We start from the raw sequence: 18,270 nt of genomic DNA, 5'->3' as shown, positions 1-18,270 counted from the left end.
CGTCCGCAGGTGTCGCTGTGGGTGCCGCGGCTGGGCCCCTCTAGGCGGCGACGGCGGCACCGGAAGTCTCGTTTTCGCCCGCTTCCGCTCTCTGGCCGGGCTTGGGCTGCGTGGAGAATACTTTTTGCGATGCCTACTGGAGACTTTGAGTGAGTCGGCGATCGCGGAAAGGGGCACGGGAAGCGGTTGGGGTGCTCTGGGAAGTATTATGGGGCCTGGGTGCGCCGAGGCTGCGGGAGCCGGGCCTGGCTGACTTAATCTTCGTTCCCCACACATTTGTTTCCGCAGTTCGAAGCCCAGTTGGGCCGACCAGGTGGAGGAGGAGGGGGAGGACGGTAAGTGTACACGGTCGTCTGGGGTATTCGCGGCCAGGCCCAAGCCGTGTGACTGCCGCCTGCTTCCATCTCCCAGTCTGGCACCGTGTACCCACGTCACGGCACGTGTACCCCTGCCCCGCGCCATCCTCCTTGGGACCTGCCTGTTGCCAACTCCAGGTGTTCCCCGGCGGGTCCCTCTTCCTCCCATGCCACTGCCTCCCAGCTGTTCCCCTCCAGGGAGGAAGTTGTAATCTCCCGTCTCCTGTTTCTCTACTGGCGCCTGGTTGGCTTCATGGCCTGGCACCTACCTTCCTACGAGGGATCCCCCATCCTTGCCACTCCGAGTCCCCACAGGGCCATCCCAGTGCGTTGCCTGGCCAGCCCTCTGCCCTTGGCCTGCCTTTCTCCGCTTTTGCTGTAGGCGTCATCCCAAAAGCCCTTCCATCGCAGCTGGGGAGCTCCTGCCCCTGGAGCTGACTCCTCCTCCCTACGCTGCCTTTTGCAGACAAATGTGTCACCAGCGAGCTCCTCAAGGGGATCCCTCTGGCCACAGGTGACACCAGCCCAGAACCAGAGCTACTGCCGGGAGGTGAGTGAGGACTGCCGGGAGGTGAGTGAGGACTGCCACTCGGTGTCCGGGTTGCCTCTCCCTCCAGCCCTGCCGCTCCTGATCCCCATGACCCAGGGCTCAGTCCTTCTCTGTTTTTCCCCTTCTGCCAGCTCCACTGCCGCCTCCCAAGGAGGTCATCAACGGAAACATAAAGACAGTGACAGAGTACAAGATAGATGAGGATGGCAAGAAGTTCAAGGTGAGGGTGGGGGGTGCAGGGAGTGGGGACCCTTGTGCTTGGGGGCCCATAGACCGGAATGGGGTGGGGTGTGTTGAGGAGGTTGATAAAGGAGATCCCTTGGTCCCAGGAGCCTGACCCTTCTCCCCTCCCATCCTCAGATTGTCCGCACCTTCAGGATTGAGACCCGGAAGGCTTCAAAGGCTGTCGCAAGGAGGAAGGTGAGGCTCTTCTTCCCCAGGGCTAACCTAGAGGAATTGGAAAACCGTGCTCCCGGAGTTTGTGTTTAGAGATGGGGCTTAACTCTTTTTGTTTTTTTTTTTGAGACAGAGTGTTGCTCTGTCCCCCAGGCTGAAGTGCAGTGGCACGATCTCAACTCACTGCAACCTCCGCCTCCTGGGTTCAAGTGATTCTCCTGCCTCAGCCTCCTGAGTAGCTGGGGTTACAGGCATGTGCCACCACGCCCAGCTAATTTTTGTACTTTTAGTAGAGACGGGGTTTTGCCATGTTGGCCAGGCTGGTCTCGAACTCCTGACCTCACATGATCTGCGCACTTAGGCCTCCCAAAGCGTTGGGATTACAGGTGTGAGCCATCGCACCCGGCCGGGCTTACCTCTTTGTACCTATTTTGTTGAAGCTGAACTGAGGCCTGGGGTGCTTGCACTGTCTTGGGGCCCTGAAAAGTCCAAGGCACAGCAGTCGATAAATAGCAACTAAATAAATGATAAATATCTAATCAAAGTTTGATGATAGATATCAAATTATATTAATAAATATCAACATCGATTGTAAATATCGAATAAAAATTAGATTCTTTTAATTTTTTTAAAGACACAGTGTCCAGTTCTGTTGCCCAGGCTGGAGTACAGTGGCACGATCATAGCTTACTGCAGCCTCGAACTCCCAGGCTCAAGCCATCCTCCCACCCCACCCTCCTGAGTAGCTGAGATTACAGGTGTGCACTGCCACACCGACTAATTTTAATTGTTTGTAGAGATGGGGTTTCACTATGTTGCCCAGGCTGGTCTCCAGCTCCTGGGCTTGAGAGATCCTCCCACCTTCGCCTCTCAAAGTGCTGGGATTACAGGAGGGAGCCACTGTGCCCAGCCACGGTTAGATTCTTATTCCTCTTGGCCTGTCAACCTGCAGGAACGGAGGCAGGAGGTGGTCGCAGCAGTTTTTGGAAGAAGCGTTAGCAATAAGTATACTTAGAACAGCTTGCTGTGCACTTAATTGTAACATACCCCATGCCAAGCACCTTGCACGAAGTGTTTCTCATTCAGTCTCCTTAGGAGCCCAGGGAGGCAGGAAGCTTTTGTGGTTACCGTTTTATAAGGGAGGAAGCTGAGGCTCAGGTTGTCTAGTTCAAGGGCCCGGAGGTCTAGGTGGACCCCTGCACATCCCTGAGTATTGCGCCCTGGTGGGAGCTGGTCCGCCAGGCTGCGCAGGCCCCACGCTGTGTAGCTGTCACCTGGACCCCGAGGCTGACAGCTGCCCTGCCTCCTGGAGCTCAGGCCTGGCGTGTACTCAGGAAACAACTGTCGCCAGGACTGTTCAGGGAGTGCTTGAGGAGGATGAAAATGGGGTTTGAGGCCCAGACACTCTGGGGGTGGCTGTTGTAGGTCTAGGGTACCCCACTGTGGAACCCAGCCTGCCCCTGTCCTCAACTGTCCCCCATCCCTCCCTGAGCCCAGAACTGGAAGAAGTTCGGGAACTCAGAGTTTGACCCCCCCGGACCCAATGTGGCCACCACCACTGTCAGTGACGATGTCTCTATGACGTTCATCACCAGCAAAGAGGTAAGCGGGGCAATCAGGTGGGGCTGGCATCCTGGGGTGGGGCAAAGGGGGTGCCTCAGCCGCCTCTGAGCTCCCCCCAACCCGCCCCTGCCAGGACCTGAACTGCCAGGAGGAGGAGGACCCCATGAACAAACTCAAGGGTCAGAAGATCGTGTCCTGCCGCATCTGCAAGGGCGACCACTGGACCACCCGCTGCCCCTACAAAGATACGCTGGGGCCCATGCAGAAGGAGCTGGCGGAGCAGCTGGGCCTGTCTACTGGCGAGAAGGAGAAGCTGCCGGGAGGTACGGGGGTGGGAGGGTCCTGCTGTCAGTGCACGGGTTCTGTCCCCACTGCTGCCTTTGTGCTGTCATCTCCCGCACGACAGTGCAGCGGGTTTGATGGTGCTGGACTCTCCTCGGGGCGTCTGTGCCTTCCTAATTGGCTGTACCTCCTATGGTTGGGAGACGGGCGTCTCCCATATATGTGCGACTTGGCAGCTGTGACTTTGCTGGTGGCCCTGTGACTGTCCTGATGAGCTGCTGTCTGTCGGCCCCAGGGTGCTGACCACCCCACATTGTGTGTGCGCACTGTGTGTATAGTGTCTCCCTTGCATGCCTGTGGCTGTACCGTCCGAATTCTTCGGTGGGATTTGCTGGTGGCAAGTGTGAGAGTGGAGACGTGCACTTGTCGCCTGCCATGCGAGGGGGACCTGGGTACTGTTCCTGTCGTGTGTCCCATGTCTGCCGTCGCTGTGCATGTGAGGCTGCCGTCCCTATTGTCCTCCCGCCCTCTCTGGGGTGGGGTCGGGGCTCCTCCTCCTCCGCCAGTGTCGCTGGTCGGGAGCTCAAATGGTGTCAGCTTCTCAGGTGTCACCTTGGTGTCCTCGTGGCCAACTGGCTGCCTGTGGTTTGGCACATAGTGCCTGCGCTGGCTCAACACTGAAGCCCGAGCTTCCTGGGGCGGCTCTGTCCCCACGCCTGCGCCACAGTGAGGTTGAACTTGACTGTCTTTTGGTCCCCAGAGCTAGAGCCGGTGCAGGCCACGCAGAACAAGACAGGGAAGTATGTGCCGCCGAGCCTGCGCGACGGGGCCAGCCGCCGCGGGGAGTCCATGCAGCCCAACCGCAGAGGTGAGGGGCACCCCGACGCCAGGCTGGTGGGTGGGCACCTCTCGGCACCTCGTAATTATCCCCGAAGCGTGCAGATGAGGGCTGGGCAGTGTCCTCCCCCTCACAGCCACCTCCCCTCTCCCACACAGCCGACGACAACGCCACCATCCGTGTCACCAACTTGTCAGAGGACACGCGTGAGACCGACCTGCAGGAGCTCTTCCGGCCTTTCGGCTCCATCTCCCGCATCTACCTGGCTAAGGACAAGACCACTGGCCAATCCAAGGTGGGCAGGCAGGCGCGGTGGGGCTGTGTGAGGGTCACTTGTCCTAGGGTCGCCTGTCCTAGCTCGTGCCCCTGACCCCATCCCGCCCCTCCACAGGGCTTCGCCTTCATCAGCTTCCACCGCCGCGAGGATGCCGCGCGTGCCATTGCCGGGGTGTCCGGCTTTGGCTACGACCACCTCATCCTCAACGTCGAGTGGGCCAAGTAAGACTCCACCCCTGCCCCAGCCCCTGCTCCCTGCCTTGTCCCAGCACCTTCACGGAGTGTTGGGCCAACCAATAGCCCTGAGCCAATTCAACAGTCCCCCAGCTGGTTTTGAGGGGACAGTCCTTTATTGTCTTTTTCCAAAACGTGGCAGAGGGGCAGAAGGGTGGCAGCTCTTGTGCCTGGGGTCCCTGCCAGTCCGTGGACCAGGCCTGGAGACTGGCCATCTGGCTCCGTGCCCGCTTCGTCCTCACATTACCCTGTCCTCTGCCCACCTACCCCCAAGATGCCACTTGGGTGTCTGGGGTCTTGGGGTGCCCCCAGAAGTCTCATACCTGCCACCCTCCCCTACCCCAGGCCGTCCACCAACTAAGCCAGCTGCCACTGTGTACTCGGCCCGTGACCCTTGGCGACAGAAGACAGCCTCCGAGAGCGCGGGCTCCAAGGGCAATAAAGCAGCTCCACTCTCTCTACTTGGTTCTTTTTGTTCTTGCGTCTCCAGTCCTGTGGTGGGGGCCAGTGCCTCCCCTCCCCTGGGCGTGGTCTGGTCCCTGACCCTGCAGGGAGCCCTGTGGCCAGCGCTGTGGGTGGGAAAGGCGACTGCTCCTGCCTGGGCTGCAGCTGGGCCTGACCTGGCTGCAACCGGGCCTGACCTGGCTGCAACCACAGGTGTTGCTTTTTGGGGGAAGGGATGCGTCAGGGCTCGGGCCTTGCCCTCAGGGTTCTCCAGCAACACCTAGGGTGAGGAGGTGGCTTCCGCTAGGCCACGTCATTGGCTCAGCTCATGGGACTGGGGCTCTGACTGTTTAGGGGCAGCTGTGGCATTGAGGGGCAGGGCTTGGCCAGTGCTCTTGGCGTCCTCTGGGTTCCAGCTGTCCCTGTAGCCGGGGCAGTGTCGGCAGCAGCAGCCCAGGCTGGGCACTGCGGCCATGTAGAGTAGCGGGTGGACACAGAAGGCCAGGGGCATGAGGCCCCGCATCACCTGGTAGCCCACGTAGGGCCCCAGCTCCAGGGCTGCTGTGGCCTGGGCTATGTCTGCAAAGCTCGGGCAGCGGGTGCTCCAGCGCCGCCGAGCATCCACGTTGAGCACCCGCATAATGTGGTAGGGCACATAGGAGCTGGCGTAGAGGGCCACACCACTGGCCACCAACGCTGCCACACGCAGCTTCTCGGCCACAGTCATGCCTGGGCTGCGTAGCACGGCCCGCCCGAGGGCGCCGTAGGCTGCCAGCGTGAGCAGCAGCGGCAGGCCGCAGCCCAACCCCGCCAGCACCAGGCTATACGCTCTGTAGGCCGCCAGCCTGTGGTCTGCTGTCCCCAGACACTTGATGCAGGCCTCGGGCCTGGCCACGCTGCAGTTGCCCGCCCCCTGCTGCGGCCTCTTCAGGTGGGAGAAGCTGAGTGTGGGCATGGCCAGCAGGGCGGCCAGGACCCAGCCGGCAGTGCTCACGGCCCAGGCGTGCTTGGGTCGCAGGTGGCTTCGGGCGAAGAAGGGGTGCACGATGCCCAGGTAGCGGTTGAGGCTGATGCAGGTGATGAAGATGACGCTGCCCAGCAGGTTGCAGGTGAAGAGGAAGCGCTCCAGGCGGCACGCGGCCTCCCCATAGCGCCAGTGCTTGGGGGGATAGAGGTAGGCGGCCAGCGGGGGCAGCGTCAGGGCGCAGAGCAGGTCGCTGACTGCCAGCTGGACCGAGAAGACCACGGCGGGGTGCCACGGGCGCTGCTTCCGGATGCTGAAGCGGTACAGGGCCAGGCCATTGCTGGCCACGGCCACCAGGAACTCAACCACCAGTATGGGCCACAGGAAGTCCCCCTGGAACCCACTGAGGATGTCGTCGGCAGCTGCCAAGAAGTTGGCAGGGCAGGACTTGGCATCTGTGGGCAGAAGGTGTCACCAGCTGAGTCCTATTCCCCCATAAGGCAGCTCCTGCTACCCCGAGAGCCCACGTCTGCCATGGCATGGATCCAGGGAGTTCTTTCCCCTCCCTGGAAGGGGACCGGGCTCCACTCCTTTATGTGGACAGGACTGGGGCTCAGAGCCAGAGTTCTGCATTGGGCCCCGATGGACCAGCTTAGGCGGGCCAGGCAGTCTTGGAGCTCAAGGTCCACTGGTAACACGGACAGCGGCCACCCTACTCCCCCACCACACCTGGCCCCACTAGAGGCCTCCTCCCCAAAGTCCAGCCCCAGCAAGGCCTGCCGGCTCCACTTCAGATCTGTGCCGTCCGAAGCCCCGTGGGGGTCCAGCCCCCACCCTGCCCTGACCTTGGCACCCGCCGCCGCCCACAGCCTCTTCTCCCCATGGCCACCAGAGGGCACCCGCGAGCGCTGGAGTCCTGCCCCATCCTTTTGCTTCCAGGTGCTCACACTTGGCCAGGGAGTTGCCGCCAAAAAGCCAGACTCACCCCACAAGGTCCCACAAGAGCGCTCCCGCCCGCCATACCCCCCAGTGCCACCCTCTGTGCTCCGCGACTCACTCCCTCGCACCAGCCCACCCAGGCTTCCTGGCTGCTCTTGCAGACTTGTGCCTTGGTACCTTCGCACCCAGACTTTTTTTTTGAGACAGAATCTCTCTCATCACCCAGGCTGGAGTGCAATGACGTGACCTCAGCTCACTAAAACCTCTGCCTCCCGGGTTCAAGTGATTCTCCTGCCTCAGCTTCCTGAGTATTTGGGACTACAGGCACCCACCACCACGCCTGGTTTAATTTTAAATTTTGTATTTTTAGTAGAGATGGGGTTTCCCCATGTTGGCCAAGAGATCTCAAATTCCTGACCTCAGATCTGCCCGCCTCAGCCTCCCAAAGTGCTGAGATTACAGGTGTGAGCCACTGCGCCCAGCCACACCCAGACATTCTTGAGGCTCCTCTTCCCACGTCCGTGGTCCTGCCTGCGAGAGGCCCCAAGGCCACCCTAACCACTGTGACAGCAGCCCTCGTGCCTCCACTCTCCCTTCCCTGCATTATTTTCCCCCATACCCTGTGCCACCTGATGACGGTGAGAAAAATCTCCCTCCTTCGGGAGGATGGGGGGGCCTGCTTACCCATTACTGGTGCCAGTGCTCACCACAGTGCCCAGGGCACAGCAGCACAGGGGCATTCACTCCTTGTGCACCCCACCCCTGCCTCTGCAGGCTGGGGACAGGCTTCTCCGGAGGCGCCTCCCCGCTCCCAACACCAGCCTGCTTAGGGAGGAAGTGGCGTCTAGACGTGGCTTTTTTTTGGAGACAGGATTTCACTGTCACCGAGGCTGAGGTGCAGTGGTGCAATCACAGCTCAGTGCAGTCTCGACCTCCTGGGGTCAAGTGATCCTCCTGCCTCAGCCTCCCGAGTAGCTGGAATCACAGACTCGCACCACCACACCCAGCCTTGACCTAGGCTTTTTTTTGAGATGGAATTTCGCTCATTGCCCAAGCTGGAGTGCAATGGTGCAATCTCGGCTCACGGCAACCTCCGCCTCCCGGGTTTAAGTGATTCTCCTGTCTCAGCCTCCCGAGTAGCTGGGATTACAGGCATGTGCCACCAGGCCCAGCTAATTTTTTTACTTTTAGTAGAGACGGGGTTTCTCCTTGTTGGTCAGGGTGGTCTCGAACCCCTGACCTCGTGTTCCGCCCACCTCGACCTCCCAAAGTGCTGGGATTACAGGCGTGAGCCACCGTGCCCAGCCCCAGACCTAGGTGTTTTACCAATACCCACTACCCCCACCTCCTGACAATCTGCAGACCCCCAGAGACAGCCAACATGCCTTCTCCTTACCCGAGACGTTGGCTGCCATGGTCCCGTGCCGAGCCTCAGCCTGTGTCTGCTACCCAGTTCCCCAGCCCCTCCCCCAGTCACCAGTGGCTTAGCAGGCCCTGCCCCAGCCCCATCCCCAGTTCCTGGCCCAGCCAGCAGAGCAGGCCAGCGTGCCTTTCCACCCACGTTTCCTTCCTCATTGTGCCACAGCCCTCCTGAGGTTCAAGCTCATTTGCTGAAAGCGTGACCTGTCTGCTTACACGGCTCTTTGGTGGGACTGGGGGGAGGGGCCACTCATGGCTGCTGCTGCCACCAATGAAACCAACCCCGTGCAAGGTAGGGGAGAGACCCAGCTTCCAGGAAGAAACCAGGTGGGAGGGACTCTCGGGTGTGGCCAGCCCAGGACTCTCTGGGTTGCTTTGTATGGCTCCAGTATCCCCCATCCCAAACGCTGACGTGGACCCCTGGCCAATTCAGTTCTTTACTGGAGTGGAAGGGTTGGGGACACAACTCCTTTATGAAAGGAAACCGAGGGCCACATCTCGGGCCCCAATCTGGGGCGTTCAATCTAGCCGCTGCTCCGGTGCGGCTTGGGCTCAGGCCACTCTCTTCCCTGGGCGGCCCCGGCCCTGGCCTCGCCCACCATCACGGGAAGCCCCTCTGGGCCCCCGCCTGGCCTGGGCTCCCTGGGACTTGTCCTTGGTCTTGGGAAACTTCTGGTCACAAAGGCGACCCCTGCCTCGATCCATTTCCCACCGCTTCCGCTTCCGCCCTGGAGACTTGGCGAGCCGTTTCCGCTTGGCCTCGGGGAACAGGTCTGTGGGGAGAGACAGTGTCAAGGGCCCCAGAGACAAAGACAGGCTCTGGGTGCCCTGCTGCAGACCCCACTCCATACCCTCACTGGGCGCCTCGCCCACCGCCTGGCAGAAATACTCGATGTCATCATCTTCCTGTTCATCGTCGTCCTCACCCAACTCCAGGCTCGCCGTCCTTGAAGGGATCCCAGAGGCCTCTTCATCACTACCCCCGACCCGTGCCTTCTTCATGCCCTCCAGGCTCTTCTTTCTGGAGGAGGGCGTGGGGGTCAACATGGCCACCCATCCCAGGGACCCCCCCTTGGCCCTGCCCTTCCCAGCCCTGCCTGGACCTGTGGGCCTCCCGCTGCTCCTGCTTGCGCTGCACATTCTGGGCCTGCTGGGCCTGCCTCTGCGCCTTCAGCCGCAGCTTCTTCTCCTTGGCTTCCAGGATGGCCTGCAGCTCCTCCTCCGTCTTGCGCACTGAGCCAAGAGACGCGGGTCACCAAGATCCGGGTGCAACTCCACACCCATGACCCCCCACCCCCGGTGGCCCCGGCCTCACCAAAACTGTGGAACATCACTTTGCCCTCCCCGACGCCCTCCTGGACCTTGATGAGCTGCAGTGTCATCCGCGGGCCGATCTGGGGGGACAAGGAAGAAGCGTCAGCCCACCGTTGGGACTGGTGGAGCCCGGGGGTCCCCCTGCCCTGGGCCTCACCTCAGTGAGCCGCACTGCACTCTGCTGGGCCCGCATGTTGCCACGGCCAGCGACAGCCTGAGGCAGCTCTGTGATGTTGTGGTCGCCGTCAGGCTCTGCCTCACTCTCCGACAGCCCCGCGCCCCTGTGTGTAGGACATAACAGGGCTCAGTGGGGGAGCTCAGGCTCCCGGTCCTGTTCTGGGGTCCCCGGGCCGCGGTGGCCTCCCGCCCTATGCCCTCCTCACGTGGCCAGCAGCTCGCTGATGTCCTGCAGGCGGCTCATGTTGGGGAACTTCTCCTGGAGCAGCTTCTTCATCCCGCGACTCGCGCCCACAGGAACAACTTTGATGCTACTGCAGGAACATGAGTGGACGGCAAGGGGGTGGTCAGGGGGCACGTGATGGGGCTGGCGGTGCCCATCTCACCCTTCCCACAGTGCGTCAGGGCGTTTACTTTGGACAGAGCAATCACAGCGTCTCAGGAGGAGTGCTGTCATCAGCCGCATGTGGAGGCCCCCACCCGGCACCCCCTCGTCTCCCATCCTGCTGGGACACTCACTAGTGGCGGAAGTCCAGCTCCTGGGAGTCAGGGTTGTAGTCAATGAGGAGGCAGCGCTTGATGGTGTTCAGGTTCACCTGGAAGGGGAGGAAGAGAGCATAGTCCAGTAGACTCATGGCAAAGTTTGGGGAAGTGGGGGCTTTGGGGGATACACACACTGTTCGTGGACTGTGGCACTGGCTAGAGATGCTGCTTCCAGCTCGCACCTGCAGTTTTAGCTACTCCAGAGGCTGAAGTGGTGGGACTGCCTGAGCCCAGGAGTTCAAAACCAGCCTGGGCAACACGGCGAGTCTCCATGTCTACAAAAAGTAGATGGAAAAATGAGTTGGATGTGGTGGTGCACGCCTGTAGTCTCAGCTACTCGGGAAGCGGAGGCTGCAGGATTGCTTGTGCCCAGGAGTTCAAGACCAACGTACGGAGACCCCGTCTCTTAAAAAAAAAGTAAAGAAGGCCGGGCACGGTGGCTCACGCCTGTAATCCCAGCACTTTGGGAGGCCGAGGCGGGCGGCTCACGAGGTCAGATCAAGACCACCCTGGCTAACACGGTGAAATCCCGTCTCTACTAAAAATACAAAAAATTAGCCGGGGCATGGTGGTGGGCACCTGTAGTCCCAGCTACTCGGGAGGCTGAGGCAGGAGAATGGCGTGAACCCGGGAGGCGGAGCTTGCAGTGAGATGAGATTGTGCCACCGCACTCCAGCCTGGGCGACAGAGCAAGACTCCATCTCAAAAAAAAAAGGTAAACGAGAAATTCTGGTCCCAGAGCCGTTATTAGCCTCCCTGATGACTGATATCTTATATATAATTTATAAGTCCCATCTGAGAGTCACTAGTGACAAGGATTAGGAGCTAGGACTCAGGAGCCAAATGAAATTAAAAATCCAGTCCTGCCCCCTGGAATCTAAACTTAGCATCTCTGCCAGCCTCAGATTTGCTTTTTTTTTTTTTTTTTTTTTTTTGAGACAGTGTCTCGTTTTGTCACCCAGGATGGAGTAGAGTGGCGTGAACACAACTCACTGCAGCCTCGACCTCCTGGGCTCAGGTGATCCTCCCACCTCAGCCTCCCCAGTAGCTGGTACTACAGGCATGCACCGCCACACCGGGCTTTTTAAAAATCTACTTTTTGTAGACATGGGGTCTCGCTATGTTGCACAGGCTGATCTCAAAGTCTTGGCTTCAAGCGATCCTCTCACCTCGCCCTCCCAAAGTACTGGGATTACAGGCCGAAGCCATAGCACTGGGCCCGCAGCTTCCCTCTGTAAAACAGGGCCCTAAGAAGAGATGCTACGATCCTGCTCAGCCCAGCACTCAACACACGTGGGAAATAGAGCTCCATCAGTATTTCTTTCCACCGGCTGGAAAAGGTGCAGCTCACGGGGTGTGGAGTGCTGGGGGAATCTCTGGACACTTTTGCCCAGCATCATCAGACACAGGAGTGGGATTTGACCTCAGGACTCGGCAGACCCAGGAGCTCTCAGTCTCAGCACTGGGAGGAGTGAGCAATCCATCTGAGGGCCTGTGGCACCTCTATCCGCTGCACCCCCCCATACCTGCCACCCCGCCAGGCCAGACCCACCTTGTGCACGTTGATGGAGGGGAACAGGTTCTGGAACATGGTGGCCATGAGCTTCACATGCATACCATGGGGGCCAAAGCTGTTGAGTACCAGGAGGGGTGGGTGGGCAAACTGCTGCTCGTGCATGCGGTGCCGGCGCAGTGAGGAGACCACATCACGCACCAGCGAGTACTGTAAGGCAGGAGAGAGGAGGGGGTGACCACCAACCACACATGGCTGCGGACACCCCCAAGTCCAGCTCCCATCCCACATGGCTTTGTACCACCTCCACCCCTCTCACCTTCTTGACCTGGAAGGTCAAGGTGGGGCCTCCTGGGAGGCGCATCAGCTTCTGCAGGAGAAGAAAAGATCAGTGACTCTGGAGGGGTCTAGCAGAAGTGCCCGGAGTAGGCACCTTTGCCCCATCTCTTCTTCAGAGCGTTTACTTTGAAGCCAGAAATCACAGCAGCTCAGAGGCATGTGTTCATCATGAGAGATAGGTGAAGGGGGGTCTGGGGGAGATGAAGGGTGAGGGCGTCTACTCACAAAGTAGACACTGGTCTCTGTTTTGCTCAGGATCAGAAAGTGTGTGACCCCGAGAGGCCCAGCCACTGCCACGCAGTCCTTCAGCGAGTTCTTCTTACGAACCTGGAAATGACAAAAAGAAAAAAAGAAAACATAGCTTATCCCTTGTTGCGACGACTATAAGCTGACGGTGCAGATCCTGTTATGGTCTGTCTTGCATCTGACCCCTTCAACAAGCCCAGAGGAGCAAAAGGATCTTAGCCTTTAGAGTCAATCGGACGCGGATTTGAGTTCTAACTCTGTCTCTTGCTCACAGCGCATCTTCCCATTGACAAATGAGCGAACTCAGGCCCAGCGAGGTTAAGTAACTTGCTTCAGATACTGGGGAGAAGTCAGTTTCCAACCCTGCTTTGCTGCCTCCAGATTCTAGTCTTTTTTTTTCTAACACGGTCTCCTCCGGTCGCCCAGACTGGAGTGAAGTGGCACGATCCCGATTCACTGCAGCCTTAATTTCCTGGGCTCAAGGAATCCTCCCACCTCAGCCTCCCGAGTAGCCGGGACTACAGGCACGCACCACCATATCCGACTAATTTTTCTATTTTTTGTAAAGACGGGGTTTCACCATGCTGCTCAGGCTGGTCTCGAATTCCTGGGCTCAAGTGATCCTCCCGCATCAGCATCCCCATATGCTAGGAATACAGGCATGAGCCACCACGCCCGGCTCCAGATTCCAGTCTTAACTGTCAGGCTTAGGCGATTAACTATCTCCCAAACTGCGCGCCCTCACTCCAGCCCAGGAAAAGCCCTGAAAGGCAGAGATGATGCCCCCAATGAGGGTCTCTTTTTCCAGCTGGGGAGAATAAGTCCTCCCACAGTTTTACAGCGGGAGCCATTACTGCAGCTACGAAGACTAGGCCGAGGGTGGGTGGAGGCGGGCTGGGGGTGGGGTACAGACCTGCAGACGGCTGGCAGTGAGCGGCTCCATGACCCGCCGCACGTCCAGGCTGAGCTGCCGGATGTTGCGACCCGTGCAGCCTCGCGTGAACACGAACGAGTGCGGGTTCGCGGCATAGGCCTCGAGGTTGCGGAGCTGCGCCTGGGCGCGGGCGCGCTTCTGGTGCCGGGACTGCGGCGGCGAGAGACAAAGGGTCAGCGCCGCGACCTCGGCCGGGACCCCACCTGCGCCACCTGCCTCCCAAGCTGCCGGGCCTTACCCTCCCTGACTGTCCCATGCTGCTGTGTCCTCCACGAGGCCTCCTGCGTCCGCCGCTTCCGGCGCTGCGCAGCTCTCTTCCGGCGCCTGAGAGCCGGCACGGCGTGGGACGTCATCAGGCGGGCCTGCGCACTAGGTGGCCTCTGGGAGCGGGGAGGGGCAATCCGATGGAGCGGTTGCTATGGAGACACGGGTGCCTGTTTCTAGGGAGACCGGGGCGGGGCTACGCGGCTCCGGGCTGCAGAGAAACGAATCCGCCGGTTCGAATCCCGCTTCGGCCCATTTCCTCCAGCTGGGCTAAAACCACTTTCTGCATTCCGAGGCTCCTAAAATATCCCAAAGTAAGGCTGATAATGTCCCCCGGGCCCACGAATTAGGAGCGAACATGTATGCACAATGTTGGGCGCTCTGGCGCCAAGTACTTGGGGAGAAGCCACCGGAGGGAATGACTGTGGCAATCATTCACTTTCGTCTCACAACTCCTCTGGGCCAGCTGTCCTCCCCGGGTACCCCTGTCTGCAGACAGGCTGAGGGATGGAAACTCCACATCACCTTCTGGAAACTCAGGGCAAGGAGGGCGTTTCGTGAATAACTCGCCCCCTCCTTCTTTCCGCTCAAAGCCTCAGTCTTGGCCTCAGGCCTCTGGCTTCTTCCCCAAAACCTTGCAGTGGGGGAAAGGGACACCCCCTCACTGGGCTGAACATTACTCTCTCCTCCCCCATCGGCCTCCTCTCCCTCCTTGCTCTCTCTGGCACCCCAATTCTTCCTCCTCTTCCCCAGATGTGTCTCCCCTCCCCCTCGTCTTCCCCCTGTCTCTTTCTCCCTCTTGTAACTTTGTCTCTGTCATCAGTTGTCTCTTTCATCATTTATAACTGAAGATGGAAACTAAAGAAGTTTCCTTTCTCTGTGTCTGGCCCCATCCCTGTTTCTTTCTTCTCATCTGCCTCCCTGTGTCTCTCCCCATCTTCCCATCTCTCTCTGTCTCTCCCCATCTCCCCGTCTCTCCCTTTCTCTGCCATCTCCCTATGTCTCTCCCATCTCCCTATGCCTCTCCCATCTCCATCTGTCTGACTCTCTGTATTCTTCAGCCCCTCTCTGTGACTTATGAAGTTCCCTCCCTCTCTACTGCCAATGGGGAAGCCAGAGGGGGCTGAGGGTGGGGGGCCGAGGGGCCCAGTGTGGGGGCCCCAACCCAGGCCCAGAGCCCAGCCTGGCAGCCTCTCTCAGATCTGGGACGACCATTTCCTTTTTCAACCCTGGAGTCCACTCGAGTTACTCGGGAGCTCAGGACGGTGCAGACCAGGGGAAGGAGGTGACTCTCCCGGCGTGTGGCTGGTCGTCGGTGGGGCCTTTGGACAGGTCTCAGACCCTGGGCCTGGGCTCTGTGGGGCTCTACGTGAGTTTCTTTGTACCCCTGGGAAATGACTGCATGGTTACTTCCCCCAGTTCCGTCCTTGTGTGATTTGACTTGTGTGAAAATGTGACCGAGTGTGTGGGAGACAGACGGTGACCTCTGTGGTGCGGTGGATAGGTTTCCGGGTGTCACCTGTGTGTACCTGTTTTGTATCTGTGCACTACTGTGTGATCACAAGAACCAGGATGTGGACAAGCCTGACACACAGATAAAGACCCACTCAGCCCACCCCATTTCCCTTTAAGTTGTGATGTGTGTGTGACCATATTTGGAACATACAGTTGTTGCCTGAAACTGTTATGTTTCCAGCTGTGACTTTTTTTAAATTTTTTTAATCAATGAGATATCCTTTATTTATGAAAGCATAGTTCCAATGCAGAAGTCAAGCTTTATGGTTATATATTAGGATAGGTTCAGATCCAATATGACAATGTTTAGCACTAACTTTAACATGTTAAAGCTCTGATTCCTGAATGTTTTTCTCACTTAATATATTCTCTCCAACGACAAGCTGGTGTGCTTGGCTTCTTATGCTGAAAAATATATGCCTGAATTCTATAACAAGCTATTAACAAAATCATGAATAGTTAATTAAATAAGTGCCAACACTACATGGAACTTACTGGCCACCAACTCAGAACCATAAAACTACACACACACACACACACACACACACACACAACAAAAAAACACCAAAGAAAGATAGCTATCACTGTACATATGAATACTGTCCAGGATATCACATCAATTATCAAATCCAAGGTCTCTGGTGTTTTGTCTCGCAGTGTTGAATATATGAATGCTTCTCTATTATACTGACTTGTATTATTTTCAACAAATAATTATGTGGACTCAAAATCTTACATTTTTATTTCTTTTTTTCTTTTTTTTTTTTTTTTTGAGACAGAGTCTTACTCTGTCGCCCAGGCTGGAGTGCAGTGGCTCACTGCAACCTCCGCCCCCCGAGTTCAAGCGATTCTCCTGCCTCAGCCTCCTGAGTAGCTGGGATTACAGGCATGGGCCACCACACCCGGCAAATTTTTGTATCTTTAGTAGAGACGGGGTTTCACCATCTTGGCCAGGCTGGTCTTGAATTGCTGACCTCGTGATCTGCCCGCCTTGGCCTCCCAAAGTGCTGGGATTACAGGCGTGAGCCACTGCACCCAGCCTTACATTTTTATTTCTAATTATAAAATCCAGATTAATCCAGAAAACATAAATCACATGTAACTGAGGTAGGGTTTTCACTTTAAGAATATATTGTTTCTATCACAATTTTAAAATTTACAGCTGTGTCTTTTATATTTATTTTTTATTTTAATTAATTAATTCCTCAATTTATTATTTATTTATTTATTTATTTATTTTTGAGATGGAGTTTCAGTCTTGTCGCCCAGGCTGGAGTGCATGAGGTTGCTCGATCTCGGCTCACTGCAACCTCCACCTCCTGGCTTCAAGCGATTCTCCTGCCTCAGCCTCCCGAGTAGTTGGGATTACTGGCGCATGCCACCATGCCCATCTAATTTTTGTATTGTTAGTAGAGACGGGGTTTTAGCATGTTGGCAAGGATGGTTTCGAACTCCTGACCTCAGGTAATCCACCTGCCTCGGCCTCCCAAAGTGCTGGCTTTCAGGCATGAGCCACTGCACCCAGACTTTCTCTGGGTGTTAATGTGTGCGTGCGTGCGAATGTGTGTGTGTGTCTTTGTGTCCACTCTGTTATGTGCCCATATGTGTGTGACTGCTGTGGTGTACATGTGTGAGTTTCTGAGTCAAGCTACCTCGGCTGGCTCCCGTCCTGGTCTCTTTTTGGCTGTGTGACCGCAGGCAAGTCGCTTACCCTCTCTGAGCCTCAGTTTTCCGTGCTGTAAAATGAGGGTACATACAGAATCCAGCTCAGGTTGTAAGGATCAAATACATAAAAGGTGTGGAGAGTTTAGAGCCAAGCCCTACACACGGTGAGTCCCCAGTGATGTTCCTCGTTCTATGTGTGGTGTGTGCGTGTTTGGGGCTGGGATCATGCCTGGCTGCCCCAGGGCCTGCAGCCTCCCACGCTCTGGGCTCTGCAGTGGAGGGTGTGGGGGAAGGGAGGGATGTCCAGGACACTGACCTGTGTTATCAGGCTCTGGTGGCCTGGGCAGGGGGGTCTGGCAATTCTGTCTCATTTGTCATTCGGGAAATGCTAAATATTTATAGTTTGGGCTCCTGGGCCCAGCATCCTAGCTCCACTCCCAGGCTCTGGGGGCTGGGGAGTGGTTACCAAGCCTCCTCTCTCCTTCTGTCCCACTGCCCTCTCCCCGTCTCTAGCTCAGAGGCCCCACTGGACCCTCGGCTCTTCCTTGGACTTCTTGTGTGTTCTGTGAGCTTCGCTGGATTCAGGGTCTTGGGCATCAGAGGTGAGAGGGTGGGAAGGTAGGTGGAGGTTGATTCTCACTGTGGGGAAACTCCGACCACAGCTTGGCTTGGGGGCCCCCAGGCCACCCCGCCACCCCAGGCTGAGAGTGTAAAAGGCAGTGGGTGTTATACACACGTCCCAGTTCTGGGGGGTTGGTCAATCTCTGTTGTGGGGGGTGGGGCATGTCAGTGATCAGGGGACAAAGAGAGGACCCTACCCCCGGATCCTTGTGAGCCCCTGCTTGGTGTCTGAGTCCAGAAGTAAATGTGGCCATCTCCAGCCCAGAACCCTCCATGGCTCCTGCCTGACTCAGAGTAAAACCCAAGTCCTCCTCCGGGCCCACAGGACCCTTCACACTTGGCCCTGTCACGTCTTACCTCCTCCTGCTTCCCCCTTCTCTCTTCCGGCCTCATAGACATTTCTGCCATTTCTTTCTTTTTTTTTTTGAGACAGAGTCTCGCTCTGTCACCCAGGCTGGAGTGCAGTGGCGCGATCTCAGCTCACTGCAAGCTCCACCTTCCGGGTTCACGCCATTCTCCTGCCTCAGTCTCTGGAGTGGCTGGGGCTACAGGCGCTCGCCACCATGCCCGGCTAATTTTTTTTTTTTTTTTTGTATTTTTAGTAGAGACGGAATTTCACTGTGTTAGCCAGGATGGTCTCGATCTCCTGACCCCGTGATCCACCCGCCTCGGCCTCCCAAGTGCTGGGATTACAGGCGTGAGCCACCGCACCTGGCCTTTTATTTATTTTTTTGAGCCTTGCTCTGTCGCCCAGGTTGGAGTGCAATGGCGCAATCTCGGCTCACTGCAACATCGGCCTCCTGAGTTCAAGTGACTCTCCCACCTCAGCCTCCTGAGTAGTAGCTGGGATTACAGGCATGCATTACCATGCCCAGCTA

The 18,270-nt window shown here is 57.6% G+C and overlaps 3 protein-coding genes and 2 non-coding genes across 6 annotated transcripts; 1 reads left to right on the top strand and 4 right to left on the bottom strand.

Moving 5' to 3' along the window:
* On the top strand, positions 1-4,956 carry EIF3G (eukaryotic translation initiation factor 3 subunit G). The gene is made up of 11 exons (XM_003809596.5): positions 1-149; positions 289-335; positions 823-906; positions 1,038-1,126; positions 1,267-1,326; positions 2,800-2,904; positions 2,999-3,188; positions 3,908-4,015; positions 4,144-4,280; positions 4,377-4,483; positions 4,841-4,956. Exons 1-11 carry the CDS (start codon positions 130-132, stop codon positions 4,854-4,856), a joined length of 963 nt encoding a protein of 320 aa, XP_003809644.1. The 5' UTR covers positions 1-129; the 3' UTR covers positions 4,857-4,956.
* On the bottom strand, positions 4,590-8,547 carry P2RY11 (purinergic receptor P2Y11). Of its 2 annotated transcripts, none has more exons than XM_034944456.3 (2): positions 7,527-8,547; positions 4,590-6,358 (listed from the first exon to the last, which is right to left on the bottom strand). In XM_034944456.3, exons 1-2 carry the CDS (start codon positions 7,528-7,530, stop codon positions 5,253-5,255), a joined length of 1,110 nt encoding a protein of 369 aa, XP_034800347.1. In that variant the 5' UTR covers positions 7,531-8,547; the 3' UTR covers positions 4,590-5,252. The 2 variants fall into 2 exon arrangements, with proteins under 2 accessions (XP_034800347.1, XP_034800346.1); XM_034944455.3 differs by having other exon boundaries at positions 8,239-8,547.
* A 137-nt stretch (positions 8,548-8,684) lies between these two features.
* PPAN (peter pan homolog) lies at positions 8,685-14,275 on the bottom strand. The gene is made up of 12 exons (XM_034944453.3): positions 13,566-14,275; positions 13,307-13,477; positions 12,373-12,474; positions 12,128-12,178; positions 11,848-12,018; positions 10,272-10,348; positions 9,959-10,066; positions 9,733-9,856; positions 9,577-9,655; positions 9,365-9,494; positions 9,113-9,282; positions 8,685-9,034 (listed from the first exon to the last, which is right to left on the bottom strand). The coding sequence occupies exons 1-12, from the start codon at positions 13,581-13,583 to the stop codon at positions 8,814-8,816; spliced, it is 1,422 nt and encodes a 473-aa protein (XP_034800344.3). The 5' UTR covers positions 13,584-14,275; the 3' UTR covers positions 8,685-8,813.
* On the bottom strand, positions 10,144-10,222 carry LOC112437965 (small nucleolar RNA U105B). The gene has a single exon (XR_003026462.1). It is a non-coding gene; the product is annotated as a small nucleolar RNA U105B (small nucleolar RNA).
* LOC112437959 (small nucleolar RNA SNORD105) lies at positions 12,247-12,329 on the bottom strand. Its single transcript, XR_003026456.2, has one exon. It is a non-coding gene; the product is annotated as a small nucleolar RNA SNORD105 (small nucleolar RNA).
* Positions 14,276-18,270: the final 3,995 nt, after the last annotated feature.

Source organism: Pan paniscus, chromosome 20 (genome assembly GCF_029289425.2).
Source record: "Pan paniscus chromosome 20, NHGRI_mPanPan1-v2.0_pri, whole genome shotgun sequence".
NCBI classification, from domain to species: domain Eukaryota; kingdom Metazoa; phylum Chordata; class Mammalia; order Primates; family Hominidae; genus Pan; species Pan paniscus.
This window is presented reverse-complemented; position numbering and strand designations above follow the sequence as displayed.